This window comes from Carassius auratus, unplaced genomic scaffold, assembly GCF_003368295.1.
Source record: "Carassius auratus strain Wakin unplaced genomic scaffold, ASM336829v1 scaf_tig00215781, whole genome shotgun sequence".
Taxonomy (NCBI): domain Eukaryota; kingdom Metazoa; phylum Chordata; class Actinopteri; order Cypriniformes; family Cyprinidae; genus Carassius; species Carassius auratus.
The window spans coordinates 628,532-647,191 of NW_020528242.1; the positions used below are offsets into that span (position 1 = coordinate 628,532).

Here is an 18,660-nt window from a genome sequence, read left to right on the forward strand (position 1 = left end):
TTTAACTATCATTGTTATTAATATGCTGGTTTTTATCACTTTATAAAACAGGGTTAGTGTTTAAAGTTAAACAAATTAATGAATACCACATCATTGAATTCATCAATCTCATTGCTGATACTGTGTTTTTGTTTTTCCATAAAAAATTAATAATGTCACTTAGAAACTCACTTTCATTATTTAAAAGGATATCACAGAAGAGAATGTAAAGTTAAATTAAAAGTCAGGAAAAACATGTCAGATGTTTTCCAATTTCCAAAAACCTATTCCTAAGAAAACATGTTTTGTTTAGAACATTTGTAACACTTTACAACAAACTCATTTGTGAAAATTGGTTGATGCATAAATGCATGAATAAATACAAAAGAATAAATATATATATAAAAATATGTATGTTAATTGTTAGTTTAAGTTAGAAACACAGTTGTTCAAGCTAGTTCACAGTGCATTAACTAATGCTAATACATTTTGATTTGTTAAAATGTATCAGTCAATGCTGAATTGAATATTATGATTAAGAAATTAAACAGAACTTTCATTCAGTGGTAATGAAATTAAATTAAACCGTATTGTGAAAACATTTTTTAAAGATAAACATCTAGAACATTTCTTAAATATTAACTTCACTGTGATTGTAACATGACAGTTTTCTTTTTTACTAGTGTGTTTCCCATTTCATTTTAATTAAGACGCATGACCACCAGGAGGCGCTATAACCTTTTTACATTCAAAGGAAATTACAGTAGATGTCTGCAAATTCACGTACTGGAGATTTAATTTAAAAAAGCGCTGTAAATTGGCGAGTAGAAAATTAAGAACAGACTAGTTTTGTGTATATATTCCAGGTTCAGTATATAATTAATATTTTTTAATAATTTACTCCTGTGAGAATTTACAGCTCAGAAGAGATTTTGTTTTAACATAAAGACAAGGGAAAAAGTACATGTGAAGTTCAAAGCTGTGCGCTCCGCCCAACGCGCTTCAGGAGCGCGTGAATAACGCTGAAGCTCCATCGCGCGCCAAACAAAGCGTGCGCACAAACTGCGCATTTCAAATTTTCTGCTTTGACACTTTCGTAAGACTAAAGGAATAGCCTACTTCACCTATGTATATGTCGTAAATACTTAATCATGAGCCTACCAAAGTCCAAATTTAAGAAACTGTTTGGGAAGTCAAAGAGTTTCGAGAAGCAAAGCAGGGATGCTGACAGGTCTGAGGGTCAGTGGGTCACTTCACCAGAAGACGACCGAGAGAGTCGCAGAGGTTCGGTCATGACTTTACCGTCGAGCCCTACAGATTTCACTTCGCACCCGGACTCGCTGCCCACCAGCCCCGGCGAGAAGAAAAAGAAACGTTTCCTGAGCTGGAGGTCCAAAAAAAGGAATAAAGAGTTTATTAGTAACAGAGAACTGTTCGACCACAGGTGAGTGATCTGTCGATTCGTTTCTAAAGCCCTTATGCTGACATCTCTCGTTATTTCCACACTTCCTAATATAAGTTACTCTGGCAGGTTTTATAGGGGGTTTTGAGCACTTTTCACTTGGTCAGACTGGGGGGCCATCTTAAACCATCTTAAACCATTTTTTTTTTCTTCAGCTGGGAGTTTAATATTAATGCTATTAATAAATTGGTAACGCTTCAGTGTAGGGTAACTTTCTTTAATAAGTCATAACAAACAGGGTCAGCTAGCAGGGTTTGCTCGTGTATTGCAACATTTAGATACGCCTTGATTCATATTAAAATTTGATTGATGGATTTATATATTTGTGTTAATCTCAAAACTTGTCAAGAACTGTCATATTTCAACCTAAATTAAAACGAAATAAGTTATATTTTGCATAAAGATAATGATGTGTGTAAAATGAATGTGTGTGTGTGTGTGTGGGCGTTTTTGTGACATATCAGGACACAACTCTGTCTAATGACATGGGTATGACAGAGGTATTTACAAGGAGAGGGTGACTTTGGGTGACATTTTTCAAAACGCTTATAAATCGTACAGAATGATATACAGTTATACAGGATATACATTTGGTACAGTATAAAACCATTACGCCTATGGGATGTCCCACTTTTCACAAAAACAAACGTGTGTGTGTGTATGTATTCCGTTTGATTTTGTAGTGTAATGTGACCTGCATGTTTTTGTGAGATTATGTCATTTACATGAACATGAACAGTTATCTGATACTAGCCTATACTATTTTTTTTTTTTTTTAATTTTTATGTGACATGGATTTATCTGTTAAAAATAGTAATATGGCGGACTGCCATGTTGTATGTTTACAGTTGTACAGTGGAGACAATGGTGGGACATCCTGTACATATTTCAGTATTGTATTCCAGTAGATCACAATGGAAAGCTAGTATGACATTGGTTTGAGCTGCACAGCATGGTGCATCTGTTTAGAGCTGATCAGCCTGTATGACTCTGGGTTTTTGTTTTTAGACTTACTATATGCCTACTTGCCAAAGATTAATTACCTGAGCCAGTGTTCAAAACAGACTTTATTCCTTCCCAATCAATCCCACAATTCTAGCAAAGCTTCACCTGTGTTGAACAATCAAAGGCTTGAACACAAAAGCAGAATCTGACAAGAACCAGCAGTGTTCATTATAGTCCCACTCTTGATTTATTTTCATTTTGTGTAAACACATTAAAACTTTGTTAAATAGACAAACATGCTTCTGTCTATTCAATTGGATTTTTCTTGACTTATTTAGGCCCTCAACTTTGTGTTAAAGTGGGGGTGAAATGCTAATTTTTACTCAATCTCCTGAGTACCTATAGAGTAGTACTGCAACCTTCATATCTCCAAAAAGTCTTTAGTTTTATTATATTTATAAGAGAAAAATAGTCTGTGCCGATTTTTTCCGGAAAAACACGAGCCGCTGGAGGCGTGACCTGTGGGCGGAGCTAAAGAATCACGAGCGCGAGTAGGCTTTTGCATTGAGAGCGTTTGGAAGTTGTGACATTACCGTGAGAAAAAAAAAACATCATCCAGAATCAGATCCCGAGGCTGAAACTGAACGAGAGCAGCAGCAGCAACGACTACAACAGCGTCTCTATGTGGTATGTATTGAAACTGTATATATTTGCTTATGTAACCCCTCTCTCCCGGGTCCTTTCTGACGCTCCTCGCACTCGCTCCGAACGGGGCTCGAACCCGGGTCTCCTCTAACAAAGACGCTAAATGGCTACAGCCACTAGCGTCTGTTGCTAGTGCGTCTCTTGAGATCGGGGAGGTTTACCTGCACAGCACTACTCGCTGGCCTCCGTTACACTTAGCGATTTTGGAAAATGACTAAGTTCCACTTTATGTCGTCTTTTTTTTTCTTTAAAGGTGTACAAGGTTTACTTGATGTGCTTACGCGCCGATAGCTAAGTTAACAACACAGAGATATTTGAAGCAGTTTTACTCACCGCCTGCGGTTCCAACACACGATCGTGACCCTTTTTCGTTGGGACTCCATTATCCTCAAGAAATAAACGATACGCAAATCCGGCGTCAAACTGGGCCTTGTTTGTAAAACAAGCATCTTCGAAATGCAGGGAACAAACAAAAACACTTGCACAACTCCGTTGATGCTCTGTAAAAATAAACTCCATCCACTGGTCCCTTGATTTTATTTTTATTTTTTTGGTAATCGGTGCAGGGTTGTCTTGCCCTCGCAACCAAAAACAAAAACTTCTTTTGTGACATTTTGCTCTCGCTCTGATCAGTGAATGTCTCGTCTCTGCTCTGCTCTACGGTAGCGTGCGCTCTTCCGGGAGAAGTGCCCTTAGCACCCATATAAGGAAATTCCGCTCCATCTAACGTCACACAGAGCCATACTCGAAAAAAACTTTCCGAAACTTGTGACAAACCGGAAGGAGTATTTTTGGAACAAAAATACTCCTTCAAATGTACAATTTAATTTTTGAAACTTTGTCCATGTTTAGTATGTGAATCCAACTCTTTAACAGTGTAAAAAACTCAGTATTTCTCAGCATTTCACCCCCCCTTTAATGTGACATCCTTGTATTTTGATAGCAGGTTTCTTCCTGCACAAGCTGGATGCTTTTTATGGATTTACTTTAGTCACATGTGCTGTGGTCTTACAAGCAGAACTAACGTTCTGGCAAGTTTCTTTCAAAGTTATGATCAAATGTTTTTTCAGTAACATTAATATAATGTTTGTTATCTTCAATTTAATAATGTTCTTAAAACATTAGCACAGAAACATAATTTATACATCATTCATGATATTTTTTCCGGAAATGTTTTGGTTGGACGTTCATTTGACATTTAAAAAATAATTTTCTACATGTTTCAGAATTTTCAGAGAACATTGAAAAGTAATGCTCCTAAAATGTTAATTATAATTATAGTAAAATTATAATATCAAATGTTCTTTTAAAGTTTGGTTAACCATGAAAACGATTTATGTTGTAATCTGGAGAGGATTTTCTTTTTCTGGAAATGCTAGTTAATGTTCACGCTTTGGACTGAAGCTTACTGACTTTGCTCACACAGGGTATAACAATAAAAATAATTAAATAAAAAAATAAAAAAATTTGTTACACTTCCCAGTCAAAAATGATAGGTCTACAAAAAAATTGCTTATAAATCTTTTATTATGCTATATTATTGCCAAATATTTGATTCAATATTTTTATCAACATATTTTCTATTGATTAGGACAGATTTTAAATTTATTTTTCTGAACTGACTGATCTGAGCTTACGCTGGATAAGACCTAAAATAACAATTATTGTCTATAATTAAAAAAAATTGTACATTTGACATTTTAATTAGTATTTTGGAGATGTTTCTGACTTTGGTCATTAAGACTGTTAAACTTAATTTATAATTATAAGAAAATAATACTTAGCATTGCTGCAGGAAGTAGAAACGGATTCAGTTGGATGCCTTTCAATCACAAGACACTTTTAATTTTTTTCCTGTTGCACTTGTCAGTTTGTTTTCTATTTAATCTTCTTTGTTTTCTATTTAATCTTGTATATAAGTGATATGATATAAGTCATATATCACCTCACTTTCATAACAGATGATATAAGAGAGACAAAACAGAAGCCTAATTTGATTTGACTATAGGTTATAACATGCATAATTTGTTAAAGACAAATATTAAAGGATGTAAAGTCATCAGTGACTACAAATGAAGAACACTGGCAAGAATTTCCTGCTACTTCAGGCAAGAGTCACAGCCTTCAGAACAGAGTATTACAAGTTTTTCAAAACATGCATGTTTTGTCTATTTATAGAAACAAGTAGCTTGAATTCACTATGACAAATTATATTGATTTATCATCTTATTTGCTCAGTTATTGTTGATTTAACCAGTACAAAGTCAAGTGGTTGTTGTGTACAATTAGAACCCTGGCAAGTGTTTGAGAATGTAAAGTGGCTCACAATAGGTTAATTAGCATTTTGCAGGTGATTAAAAAGCCAAGCCAAATGGTTTATGAACACTGTGTGGAAACACAGATCAGTTGGACATGAGAAGTTGGACATGAGAAGGAGCTACTGTGTGTGCTTCATGGTTAAAGTTGCCTTTGGGCAGGGCAGGGCATGTGTGTGTGTGTGTTGCAGGCAGGTGGGGGTTGAGAAAAATCCAGCTCTTCATAATGATGACTGATATTGCTGGAAGCTTCGATGACATGACATAAACAAACTTACAGAACACACACACTTAACGGTGGTTATACTATAGTGATGACAGCTCTTAGATGACATTTTTTATACAGAGGTGATGTTTTCTAATCCCAAACCTAAACCTAATCATCACACGAACCTATTGATATCAGTAGATTTTAAACAAAACATGCTCATAAAGCAAAAAAAAAAAAAAAAGAAGAAATGTTTAAGTTGCACTGTTTGCAGCAAATATTTGATACAGAATTTGGCCATAACATTTTTTATTGTAAGGGTGATTTGGCCGATTTTATGAGCTGTTTAAATGGGCAAGTGCAGATGACCTGCAAGTCTGTTTTTGAGATTTTTGGCTATATTTGTTATGTGTTTAAAACTTTAGGCTCTCACAAGCCAAACCTGTACAGTGTGTTTGGTTTAAGCAAAAATCCTGCATGGATAGGATCCCAGCAGAGAGTAATTGTTACCATTGCCAGATTTGTTCTAAAACTGGCATATATTAGAAAGCTCTGGAGGAGCAGTGACTCACTGTGGTCGGCAAACATCTGGATGTGCAAGCAGAAATAGAATTGATTTGTTCCACTCAGAACATTCATATATGAGTTTGGAGTTTTAAGCATGAACGTCTTCCTTTTATTTTTCCATTGATTTTACTGCTTGTTTTTTGTCTGAAGAACCCATGTGTTTGTATTCAGTTGACACATTTCAGGGTTTCTTTCTGTATTTGACATAAATGACTCAGGTTTCTGCTTTAAATTAACTGCTGCCAAGGCAACACAAAAAACAAACAGCACACACTATTATCCTGACTTTTTTTGTTGTTGCATTTTTGATGACTTTTTTTAATGAATCAAGGGGAAATCATATTGTCTATATCTCAGTAACATTTTACTGTTAACACTTTGCAATAAAGTTTATTAACATTAATGAGTGCTTTAGTTGTCATGAAGTAACAATGAAAAACATTATTTTATTTGAAGATTATACCTTTGTCAATTTTTAATTCATGTTTGTTTAAAATTAGGCATGCACCGCATACCACTTTTTCCAGTACTTACCTGATACAATACTTTTTGGTACTTGTCGATACCGATATTTTTTTTAAATATTGAGTACAGAAACCCAATATATTGTCAGTGTTTCTTTGTCTAAATATGGCACTTATCACATGCTGTGTGGGATCAGCGTTTGGTATCGGGGCATTTTAACGACTACGAGTATTAGCAAATGTTATTCTATTATGTAAAATATGTATTAATTCATGTAAGAATTAACATATTCCTAGTTTAATAAACACTGTAAAAGTAATGTGCATTGTTATAATATTCTGTTAACTAATGTTAAAAGGGACATCGGATGCAAAATTAACCTTTTCACTTTTCAAAGTTTACACTTTTATGGTTTGCATCTTAGCAATGTGTGGACAAAACCACCCTACAATTAAAAAAATATTTAATCATCCAAAAACCTAAACAGTATCAATTATCAATCCGTTTTGACTTTCTGAGCAAAATGATGTCATACTGCTCGGGCTCTGGTGTTGTTTGCTGATGGACCATCCTGTATTAGCATATTTCTGCCCTCAGCTAGTTATACTCTTGTCTTCTATTTTCTCTGCGCTTGAACAGCTGTAGCAATAACAATGACTCATAAGCAATGTTAGTGTTTTGTCATTGGACGTAAAAGTGAACATTGAAGTCTTCCATTTCTCCTGACATCAGAGCCACTGAGGACGCAGTGGATTAGTTTTGTTTTTGATGGTAATGCGCCAGTGAATACACCTAAATTAATTTATGTCTGCTGCTGTGCAAATAATTTTACTCCAGACTGCTTTCTGAACAAGGGACAATTCAAGGCATGTTTTGCTAAAAATCTAATGCTACAAATAGCATTTAAATAGACATGCTGAAACAGGTCGCTGTGTACATAGCTGTTTTTGACATGGTAAAAAGGATGTTGATTTACACAACAACTGAGGAATTATAATCAAAGTATGTTGCAGACATCAGTTCAGAGTCCGCTTCAGCCCCAGAGCTCAGCCCTGAACTAACTGAGTGAGGGCTTATATACACAGAAAACTAAGGACTCTGATCGATCAGAAGGTATAGAAACAAACAGGCAGACACAGAACGAAGGAGAGTAGAACCAACCAATAACCAACTAGAAAACTGATCACATGAGCTAAACAGAGAACAAGACAAGAAAACAGACCAAAAACAGATTTAAACAAGAATAAACAAACCCAGAATGTTAAAGCTGGAGGGTTTCTGTCTTGACTTTCACCCCACTATTTGTCTGAAAAGCTCTTTGTCTTAGGGTGCTCTGCATGTTCCTATATGCACACAGACTCATGCTGCAGGAATGTGCAAAGAGTGATTGGGAAACGACCCAGTGAGCAAAATAAAACTCCTTCACATTGTAGTCTATATAATACAATGCTTTTCGTATGTTTGTATTTCTCGCTGATCAATGATCTGAGCTGTGATTTAATAAAGCTTCCTAATAAAACTAGGGAAACCAGTTATAAAGTTGTTTTAATTCTTCGAATACGGTTTGTTATTGTATTTCCTGTGACTTTTGAGGAGAATTACTAAAAATCTGATTCATCAGCGCCTTTTATAATAATAATAATAATAAAGGCAGGCTTTAAAACTGGAAGTTATTGTCTCTAACTGCAGAGGACGACAGTTAACACCATTCATGTTGTTTTGCCATCTTTTTAAAGATATGAGGAAAGCAGCTTTCATTCAATTGATGATGTATGTTTTTTATTGTCTGGTATATCACTGACATTAAAAAGTTATGCTTTTTTATTTTTAATAATGTCATAATTATTTTTTACTTTGTAACTGATACATTTGCTATTGCAAGGTGATTTATGGTTCGTTTTGTTGCAGTTATCTGTCTACTGATAAAACTCTGGTAACTTGCTACTGATATTTTAATCTGGGAATTTCTTTCCATATCATGCATATTTTCGTCTTATCTTTATGTCAATATAATGTTTCTGAAATGCACACTTGCACAGGCTGACACAGAACTAGATCTGTTAAGAGGAGTTATGAGATCACTAAGTGATGTTTCAACTGGCCCAGACACATCTCACAGAAATCAGAATGAATAAAGGCTCTAATTACAGGTGCATCTCAGTAAATTTGAATGTCTTGGAAAAGTTAATTTATTTCAGTAATTCAACTTAAATAGTGAAACTTGTGTATTAAATAAATTCAATGTACACAGACTAAAGTTGTTTTTTTGTCTTTGGTGATGATTTTGTGATGAACAAAAACAAATTAGATAAGACAGAGAAAAAAAAAGCAGACTTGTTGGCCTTCTGGAAAGTATGTTTATTTACCGTACATGGACTCAATACTTGGTAGGGGCTCCTTTTGCTTTAATTACTCCCTCAATTCAGCATGGTATGGAGGTGATCAGTTTGTGGCCCTGCTGAGGTGGTGTGGAAGCCCAGGTTTCTTTGACAGTGGCCTTCAGCTCATCTGTATTGTTTGGTCTCTTGTTTCTCATTTTCCTCTTGACAAAACCCCATAGATTCTCAGTGGGGTTAAGTTCTGGTGAGTTTGCTCAGCTGGTCAGTCAAGCAAACCAACACCATGGTCATTTAAGCAACTTTTGGTGCTTTTGGCAGTGTGGACAGGTGCCAAATCCTGCTGGAAAATTAAATCAGCATCTTCAGAAAATTGGTCAGCAGAAGGAAGCATGAAGTGCTCCAAAATTTCTTGGTAAACAGGTGCAGTGACTTTGGTTTCAAAAAACACAATGGACCAACACCAGCAGATGACATTGCACCCCAAATCATCACAGACTGTGGAAACTGAACTCTGGACTTCAAGCAACTTGGGCTATGAACTTATCCACCCTTTTCTCCAGACTCTATGACCTTGGTTTCCAAATGAAATACAAAACTTGCTCTCATCTGAAGAGAGGACTTTGGACCACTGGGGAACAGTCCAGTTTTTCTTCTCCTTAGCCCAGGGAAGAGTCCTCTGATGTTGTCTGTGGTTCAGCAAATTCTTTGACACGTCTGTGTGTGGTGGCTCTTAATGCCTTGACCCCAGCCTCAGTCCATTCCTTGTGAAGTTCTCTCAAATCCTTGAATCAAATTTGCTTGACAATCCTCATAAGTCTGCGGTTCTATCGGTTGGTTGTGCGTCTTTTTCTTCCACACTTTTTCCTTCCACTCAACTTTCTGTTAACATGCTTGGATACAGCACTTTGTGAACTGCCAGCTTCTTTGGCATTGAATGTTTGGGGCTTACCCTCCTTGTGAAGGCTTTTTTGTTAAATGCAAGCCAAAATCATCACAATTGAAAGAACCAAAGACTTAAACTACTTCAGTCTGTATGCACTGAATTTATTTAATACACAAGTTTCACAATTTGAGTTGAATTACTGAAATAAATTAACTTCTCCACGACATTCTATTTTATTAAGATGCACCTGTATTAGAGGCACAAATTGTGTTCCTGCTCTAGGGGATCCAGCCCAAGAGGTTGAAGTGTAAACACTGTAAATAAAAAAAAAATTCAGCATACTATCAAATAAAATTTTGCCCTTATAGTAGGGACAATTCTCTGTAAGCTTCACTTGAATCTAATCATGCACTAAGACTATTTACAGCGCCTAAAAATACCTTGCAATTATACAGTTATTCAATACAAAGGTAATTATAGCAATTTTATAGTTATTTAACTATAGTACATCTACGATAATAAATCAACAGATTTCTTAAAAGATTTGTAACCTAACTCTCATATCCTTGTGTAGAACGGAAGAGTTCAATGAATGTAAAGGTTTTTCAATGAACCACTGATGCTACTTAAAGGAACTCTTATTTTTAAGAGTGTATCAAGGGTGGATAGACATTTAGTTAGTTTCTGTAAATTCTGTTCATGACAACCCTGTTCAGGACAACAAAATTTGTTTTCAACATTTTGAATGTGTTTGGCTGAATGTTGGCATGCTTTCGGAAATGCTTTCCAAAATACCTGAAGGAAAATACTCATATTTACTCTATAAGATGTCTGTCACATGATTCTTAGATTCATTGTACTGCTTTCCACACAGTTTATATTAAATCAGGATTTAGTGGGGATATCAAACCCACATCTAAAGTGGAGAAAGCGACGTTCAAAACCAAAAATTGAAACATTATAAGAGACACATAATCCCAGGGAGGTGAAGGCAGACAGAGGGAGACGTGTGCTGACAGGAAAAACACTTACAGGAATTAGTTTGGTTGGCTTAAGAACTTAACCATACATACATCTGACATGGTTCAGACTCCTGACTGTTTTTTTTTGTACTGCCTGTTTGTGAGAGGATTAGTAAGGTAACAGAATGACTTTCTTTAAAAGTCTTATATAAAATAGAAGACTGACTGTGTTTTTTGCACTGCATCCATGTAAGGGGACTAGTAAAGTAAAATAATTATTTTCTTTTTCTTTTCTGATTTAAAATAAAAGAAGTTCTGCCATGAACTCTATGATAGTTTAGTATGGTATTATACATGGAAATGTCAAGGTGTTTGGTCTGCTACTACAGAGCAAGTACCGAGACTTGCTTTTGAATCTTTGAGCAGCAAGCTCATTGGCTGCTGATACAAAAAGAGCAAATCAACTCTGCTACGTTAATAATAATGTCATTATGTCAGATTGAGTTAGACCCTATAGGCCTGCGACATCTAGAGTGACTTTGTTTTGAAATATCATGGTTAAACAAACATTAGAACCAATTGTGGCAAAATGTCTTTTTACGTACATTGGAGTGCTATATAAATACCAGTGCAATGGTATTTAAATATGTCACAGGTTTCCTCACAGCCCAATCAGTAAGACTCAAAACTAGTGTTATGATTAGTATTTCTATCACAACAATTCACCTTTAAACACATGAGTCTTATCTCTCTCCTTAACGAGAGACCTAAACCTGTTACATTCACATTCAAGCATTTAGCAGACACTTTTATCTAAAACGACTTACAGTTCATTTTTTTATCAGTATATGTGTTCTTTGGGAATTGATCCCATGACCTTTTGTGCTGCTAACACAATGCTCTGCCACTGAGCAACAGGAACGCTGTTGGTCTTTCCTACATATTCCAGTAAATGATCAAATAAGATAGAAATTACAAAAATATTGTGATTATATTTTATTTCTATATAATAAACACACACTCTCTCTCTCTCTCTCTCTCTGTCACTCTCACTCACACACACACACACACACACACACACACACACCTTTAATAAAATGTATTTATTATAAAGTGATAACATATAATTACAATATTTATTTTTGTAATTTCCACATTACGTTTGTCATGGGTTTGCATTTGCCACAGTGGAAGTTTACATTTAACAAGGCTCTTCAATCGATTACCACACAAATATATTTCTGTCTTTGGGACAATAATCATTTAAAAAGAAAAATGTATTTGATGTTTTAAGAAAATAAAAAAAGGTGTGAAATTGACCAGGTCACACTGTTTTAATGCCGTTACAATATTCAGTGTTTTTTGAGTGTGTGCATTTGTGTGTAAAATTAAATCATCCTGAAAGGTTATGGGAGCATTTTATGTGATGAAGGGTGAGGCTCAGCTAATGTGCAACAGCTCATCATGTCTAATTTGTCACATTCTTAGACACCTGTACTATGATGCCAAAAGTTGAGTCTCTGGTCACATTTACTGTTCCTAATTACACTTAATCTCATTTGTAGTCATATTTTTTATTTTAAAGGAATAATTCACCCAAATGTGAAAATCACCATGTCATTCCAAACCTGTATGTCTTTCTTTCTTCTGTGCAACACACACACACACACACAATTTCTTTGTAAAAAAAAAAAAAAAAAAAAAAAAAAATATATATATATATATATATATATATATATATATATATATAATGAATGTGAATGGGATCTATCATCCAAAATGACAAAAAAAAAACTTAAAAACTCACATAAATCCTGTCATAGAAAACAACTTAATAATGGTCCATATGAATCTCATTTGTTTTATGAATGACTTGAATTTTGGTCTGTTCTTTACATAGAGACATTGTATGGCTTGGAATACATTGCACGAGTCATCTGGACAACATTTATGATCCCTTTATAGAGTTTTTTTGATATTTTAAAGTTTGACAGCTTGGCTCTTTATTTACTTTTATTAAATTCAAACTATTGACTGGTGCACGTCTGCTTTATGTTTCACAGAAGAAAGAAAGCTATAAAGTCTGGAACAACTTAAGAATGAGCAAATAATGACAAAAGTGTAATTTTTGGGTGAACTGTTCCTTTAAATCTGTATTTCACAATGTTGCTTTATACATGAAAGTAAAAAAAAAAAAGAGCTTTATGTGTTTATGTACTAATTTCAGACACAACCATAACATAAACATAAACATTAAATGTGGACCTTGTACACAGATGCATTGGGTTTCATTGCTCACACATATATAACCTGGCAAATTGCAAAATACAAACACACACACATGCGTCTAAAGATTTGAACCGACACTTGAAAGTGTGATGTATAATAAATAACCTTGGCATGGGATTGAGAAACAAATAGTTGCATTTCAATTCCTTTATTATATTTATATAATTTCATACCTTAATATGAAAATCAGAAGGTTAAACTCTGCATGTTAACCCTGCACAACTTTACATGCACCCCCCCAACAATATTTTATTGGTCAAAATGAGAAACCAAGATATTATATGTATAGATAAGGCAAAAGCAATCATATTTAGCTACAAAAAAATCTGTGTGCTGTACTTCTGTATAATAAAATATGAATGAAATGCACATGGAAGCACAAAGATCTGAACCGTCAAATTCTAAATTTCATAGCGCAACATGGCCAGACATAAGTGTTAACATCAGAAGGATCTTGAAAGTTTCCAAACTCTCCCACATCATAATGCTATTTAGTGCTCCTAAAACAAGAAACAGAGAAAGTAAAGCAAAAGCACTTGTCAAATTGAAGGAAAATGTGTACATTACTGTATAGGAAAATGAGACTTTAATGGGCATTCTAAAATACAGTGAATGAATAAAGAAAAAAACCCCTAGTTTATATGAAAAAACTTGCTGTAGAGCCGATAAACACATCATGAACATTGAAAAGTAAAAGTAAAGACCCATACTCAGAATTCGTCCTCTGCATTTAACCCATCCAAAGTGCACACACACACTGTGAACACACACCCGGAGCAGTGGGCAGCCATTTATGCTGCAGCACCCAGGGAGCAGTTGGGGGTTTGGTGCCTTGCTCAAGAGCACCTCTCTCAGGATAAATAAGGAGGATTCAGTAGCGAGTGAAATCTCAGTTCTTTATTGAGAAGGCAAAGAGTTGTAGCGGTGGGTCCGATAGAAGCAAGTGCATGATGGTCCTCTCCTGGCAGCACAGGGACACAGATGGGCAACCAGTCTTCAGTGGAACACGAGGAACGGAACGACCATGAAGACAACACAGAAACCAGGACAATAACGTGAGAACAAGACAGCCACAGGACAGGACGACTCACAACAAACTCCAAACGATCTGACAAAGACAGGAAGTGAGATGAGAACATAGGCCGGTGAAAGTGACTGCAGCTGTTGGTGGTGATCAGGTGATTGGCAATCAGTTGCCACACCTCCAACACAACCAAACACACACAGAGAGGATGAGGCAGTGAATTCAAGAACCGTGACAACCTCAGTCATGGTATTGAAGGAGGGAGAGAGCACTGTACATTCACTCCCAACAATGGTGAGCAGTGAGCACATGGTGGGAGTAGCTGTTCTTCACAAGTTTTTGTATTTCATGCACTTAAGTTAGTGGATGTTCACTACATACAGACCCATTAGGAGTCCAAATGCCTTGGGGACATGGGAGATGTCAGTGATGACAAGATGTCCATATGAGAGCAATGTTGGTTATTCCTTGGGAAGCACATCACATTGCTGCTCCTCAGTTACAATCCGAATGTCCTCATCAGTTTCTTTCACAACATCCTCAATTTCACCTGATGACTGGGAAAATATTACATTATTTATTAAATTTATATCAACTGAACCCACATATGTACATACACTATTAAAGTTGTGTGTTTTGTTAAAAGGACAGCTACCAATAAGTGAAAATGGTCATCAAGTGGAAGATATTTTGAAAAATGTTTGTAACCAAACATGAAAGTCAAAAGTAAATGGTGCTCCTCAACTGTTTTGTTTACAAACATTCAAAGTAACTTCCTGTATGAAACTGTTACATTTCTTTGTTCTGCTGAACACAAACACTTTAAATCACAATGGTAAAATAAGCGGAATACACCTCCGGAACCCACCTCCGGAAATTATTTTCTTCACTGGTATTCTACATGATTTCTGATTGTCATAAAATGTGACAGAACCAATGCAACATTAGTTTTACTGTCTAATCTGTCCCACCATTTTAATAATGATCAAAAAAATATATAGGTTTAAAGAGTTATTCCTTTTAAATGATAGTCTGTTGCACTGCATGTTCCAGAGGAAAGCATGACTCTTAAAGGGTTAGTTAACCCAAAAATGCATGTTTTACTCACCCTCATTGCATAGGAGATGTGTATGACTTTCTTCTTTCAGACGAATCTAATTATATAAAAAAATTATCCCTGCTCTTCCAAGCTTTATAATAACAATAGGGGGGTGATTTTTTTTAATGGATAGATGGGTGCATTTTATTTGACTACTTTTGGACTGTTGAGATAAAACACACCTGTCTATCGCCATTAAAGAACTTGGAAAGAGCCAGGACAATTTTTTATTTAACTCAGATTGTATTCGTCTGAAAGAAAATCATATACACCTAGGATGCCTTGAGGATGGGTAAAACTTGGCCTAATTTTCATTTTTGGGTGAACTAACCCTTTAAGCTAAGTTGCTAATGGCCAATGTGCCATAAACAGGGTTTCTGCTGGTTTTATGAAATAAATTCAATACTTTATAAAGACCTTTTAAATACCAATTATATAGAATTCAAGGAATAAAACTGAATGAAAAATTATGAAGCTGTTTTCCAATGCAAATATCTACATATTCTTAAAAGGGTTTACCCCCCCCCCAAAAAAGAAAGAAAATGGTCATTTACTAAACCTCAAGTTATTCTAAACCTGAATGAGTTTCTTTCTGTGACAAGTCCCAGATAGTCTAACACAGTACACAACCCACAACATGTTACAAACCCAGATCATCAAGATTTCTTCTTCTATTACCTGAAACACAGCACTGCAGATTGATGGTGCTCAGTTTGGTCATCCTCAACTGTATTCCCAACAGTCATGTCCTTGATGAATTCCTGCTCCGAGCCTGTGTGCTTTAATAAAAACAAAAGGAATTCAAATGTGCCTTACAATCATAAAGCTAAAAGTCTCCAATAATTATGCATTTATAAAGTGAATTTATTTACTTACAACTTTGTCCAAGCTCTACAATGTGAATGTCATTTCCATTATGTCTGCATACCATTTTAATGGATTCAACTGCAAAAGGACTTGCTACAATCCATCCACAGGATTATTGAATTCTGCACTGATCTTCAGTCATTCCAAAATATCATAAACATGAAAAATACAGAAAAATGTTAAAACACTGTAAAATAATTATAAATGTATAAATAAATCTTTACAGAGAAAGTCAAATGTATTGACAAGTTTGTTTTAATTACGAAAGCCAAACTTTACCATCCAGACAATGTTTTTAAATGGCACAACACAGAATTATAACAAAATAAAAGGAAATTTAGCACATTTGTGTTTATCCTTATTGTATGGCTATTTATAAAAGATACAGCTATGCTATTATTACTGTTATTCTAAAACCTATAGTTTTGAACGTATGCAATTAATGCAATGCAATTATACAAATATTTGATTAAGTTGTATTCTGAGAAAATGTCCAAACTTTGTGAAGAAGCTGACCAGTATAGCTGACGACCGTATTCTGTGTTCAATGGCCTTCACGAGAATGACGAGATCTCGTGATAAGTGATGTTGAGAATGTGATATTGCTATAGAATTGATTCAACACATTTTTTTAAGTTGACAGGACAAATAATCTAGTTCAGTAAACTTTCAAACTAGATAAGACAGTGAAAACTTAAAATTTTAAGTTGAATGAACAAATTCAGTAACTTCAAGTTGTGTCAACATAAAAAAGTAATGAAACAACTAAACTGCACTTGGAATAAATGTTTTGTTATCTGCATAATATTGCAAATCTTCCAAAGCCCCAAAATTTAGCCAAATGTAGCAAGGTTTATTTTTGTTTATCTAAATATAAAAAATGTCAGCTGTAGAAGCAATTTTTTTGTCATTTTTTTATATCATTATTGACTTTACATAAGAGTTTACATAACAAAAATTAACTTGTTATAACTACACAAACGTGTATAATGTAAACACTCATATACATTTACATACAGATGATCAACAGAAAATAAACATTATATTATTTAATAAAATATGATTTAATTTTAGTTTAGGTTTTAGTAACTTTGTCTTTTTTCTGGTTTGATTTATTTGGTTATATATATTTATTTCAGTTTCCTTTAAGTAATTTTAGTACATACAACTTCAGTTTTATTTCAGTTAATTGCCAAGACAAATCTTTTAACATTTTTGTTTAGGTTTTCCATCTTGTAATATTGTTCGTTTCAGTTTACATAAAACACTGGCAGATCTCCATCCTCATTGGAAGAAAGATTGCTAGAGCAGCAGGGCTGGACTGGGACAAAAAATCAGCCCTGGACTTCATCCAGACCGGCCCACCATGCATGTAAACATGCGCGCGCGCACACACACACACACACACGCACACGCACACTACATGTCTATACATACATTAATCTGGATGTAAAATTACTGATTAAAATGTATTACTATCAAAACCAAGAAAAAACTATTAACAATAATAAACAAAGAAAATCTAAATTATTTTATCAGGCTTTATTTTAAATATCTAAAGGTCTTATTTTATATGCTTCTTATTATTCTAATAGAAATATTAATGCTTAGGGTACACATTTTCTGCTGTAACTATATTTCATGTGCTGCAACATAACACTTTTTTTTTTAAATTAATTCACACTAATTACCTCTGACCTGTTGGCTGCTTATAGTAGGCTAGTATTAAGACCACTGAACTATAGTAAGCATTATTTATAAAGACCACTGATCTACAATAAAATAAAAGAGTAGTTAAGACAAAGAACGTTATGTAGTGATTTATTTTAAATTTTTCATAACATAATCAAAGGCCTTTAAAAAGCTGCAGCATAAATGGCTGCCCACTTCTCCGGGTGTGTGTTCACAGTGTGTGTGTGTGTTCACTGCTCTGTGTGTGTGCGCTTTGGATGGGTTAAATAAAGAGCACGAATTCTGAGTATGGGTCACCATACTTGGCTGAATGTCACTTCACTTTATTCAAATGCAGAGCTCAATGCTAGGGTTCAGAACTTTTCTTGCCCTGCCAAAAAATAAATACATAAACAAAGATAAAAATAAAATTGCTATTGTTTTCTTTGTAAATAAGCTGCAATCTCATTTCACAATTGTAATTTCAATACCACAATAAACACTAACTTTTAAGTTCAAACATTAATGAAGACAAGTGAACAGTCAGTAATAAAAATGTTAAAAAATTATCATAAATAGCACCGTTTTCAGGTACAGATATTGCATAATCAAATGTAAAATACTTAAGGTGAAAATATAATAAATATGTACTGTAGTGCACATATTTAGCAAAATACTCCTTTCTTATGGCTATTTTTCAATCTCAACTAACCTTGCTATGGTCTTTAAAGGGCTTTCTTGAGGTAAATGTAACATTCTGTGAAATAATTGTTCTCCTGCTGTTTTGACTGATAATTGATCAATATTATTTCTGAGGCATATATAAATTTCTGTAAGTTGTACTGTATCTTTAAACAGAAAGTAACAGATGATCGGTTTA

General features: G+C 34.7%; 1 protein-coding gene and 1 long non-coding RNA gene across 2 annotated transcripts in view; one reads left to right on the forward strand and one right to left on the reverse strand.

The window, feature by feature from the left end:
* The first annotated feature begins 736 nt into the window (after positions 1-736).
* LOC113095785 (beta/gamma crystallin domain-containing protein 1) overlaps positions 737-18,660 on the forward strand; it is a 47,259-nt gene continuing 29,335 nt past the window's right edge. Inside the window, exon 1 of the mRNA XM_026261161.1 lies at positions 737-1,423. Coding sequence (XP_026116946.1) covers positions 1,131-1,423 — 293 coding nt within the window. The 5' untranslated portion in view covers positions 737-1,130. The remainder of the gene's footprint in view (positions 1,424-18,660) is intronic.
* On the reverse strand, positions 14,611-16,187 carry LOC113095787 (uncharacterized). The gene is made up of 3 exons (XR_003288412.1): positions 16,119-16,187; positions 15,921-16,021; positions 14,611-14,700 (listed from the first exon to the last, which is right to left on the reverse strand). It is a non-coding gene; the product is annotated as an uncharacterized LOC113095787 (long non-coding RNA).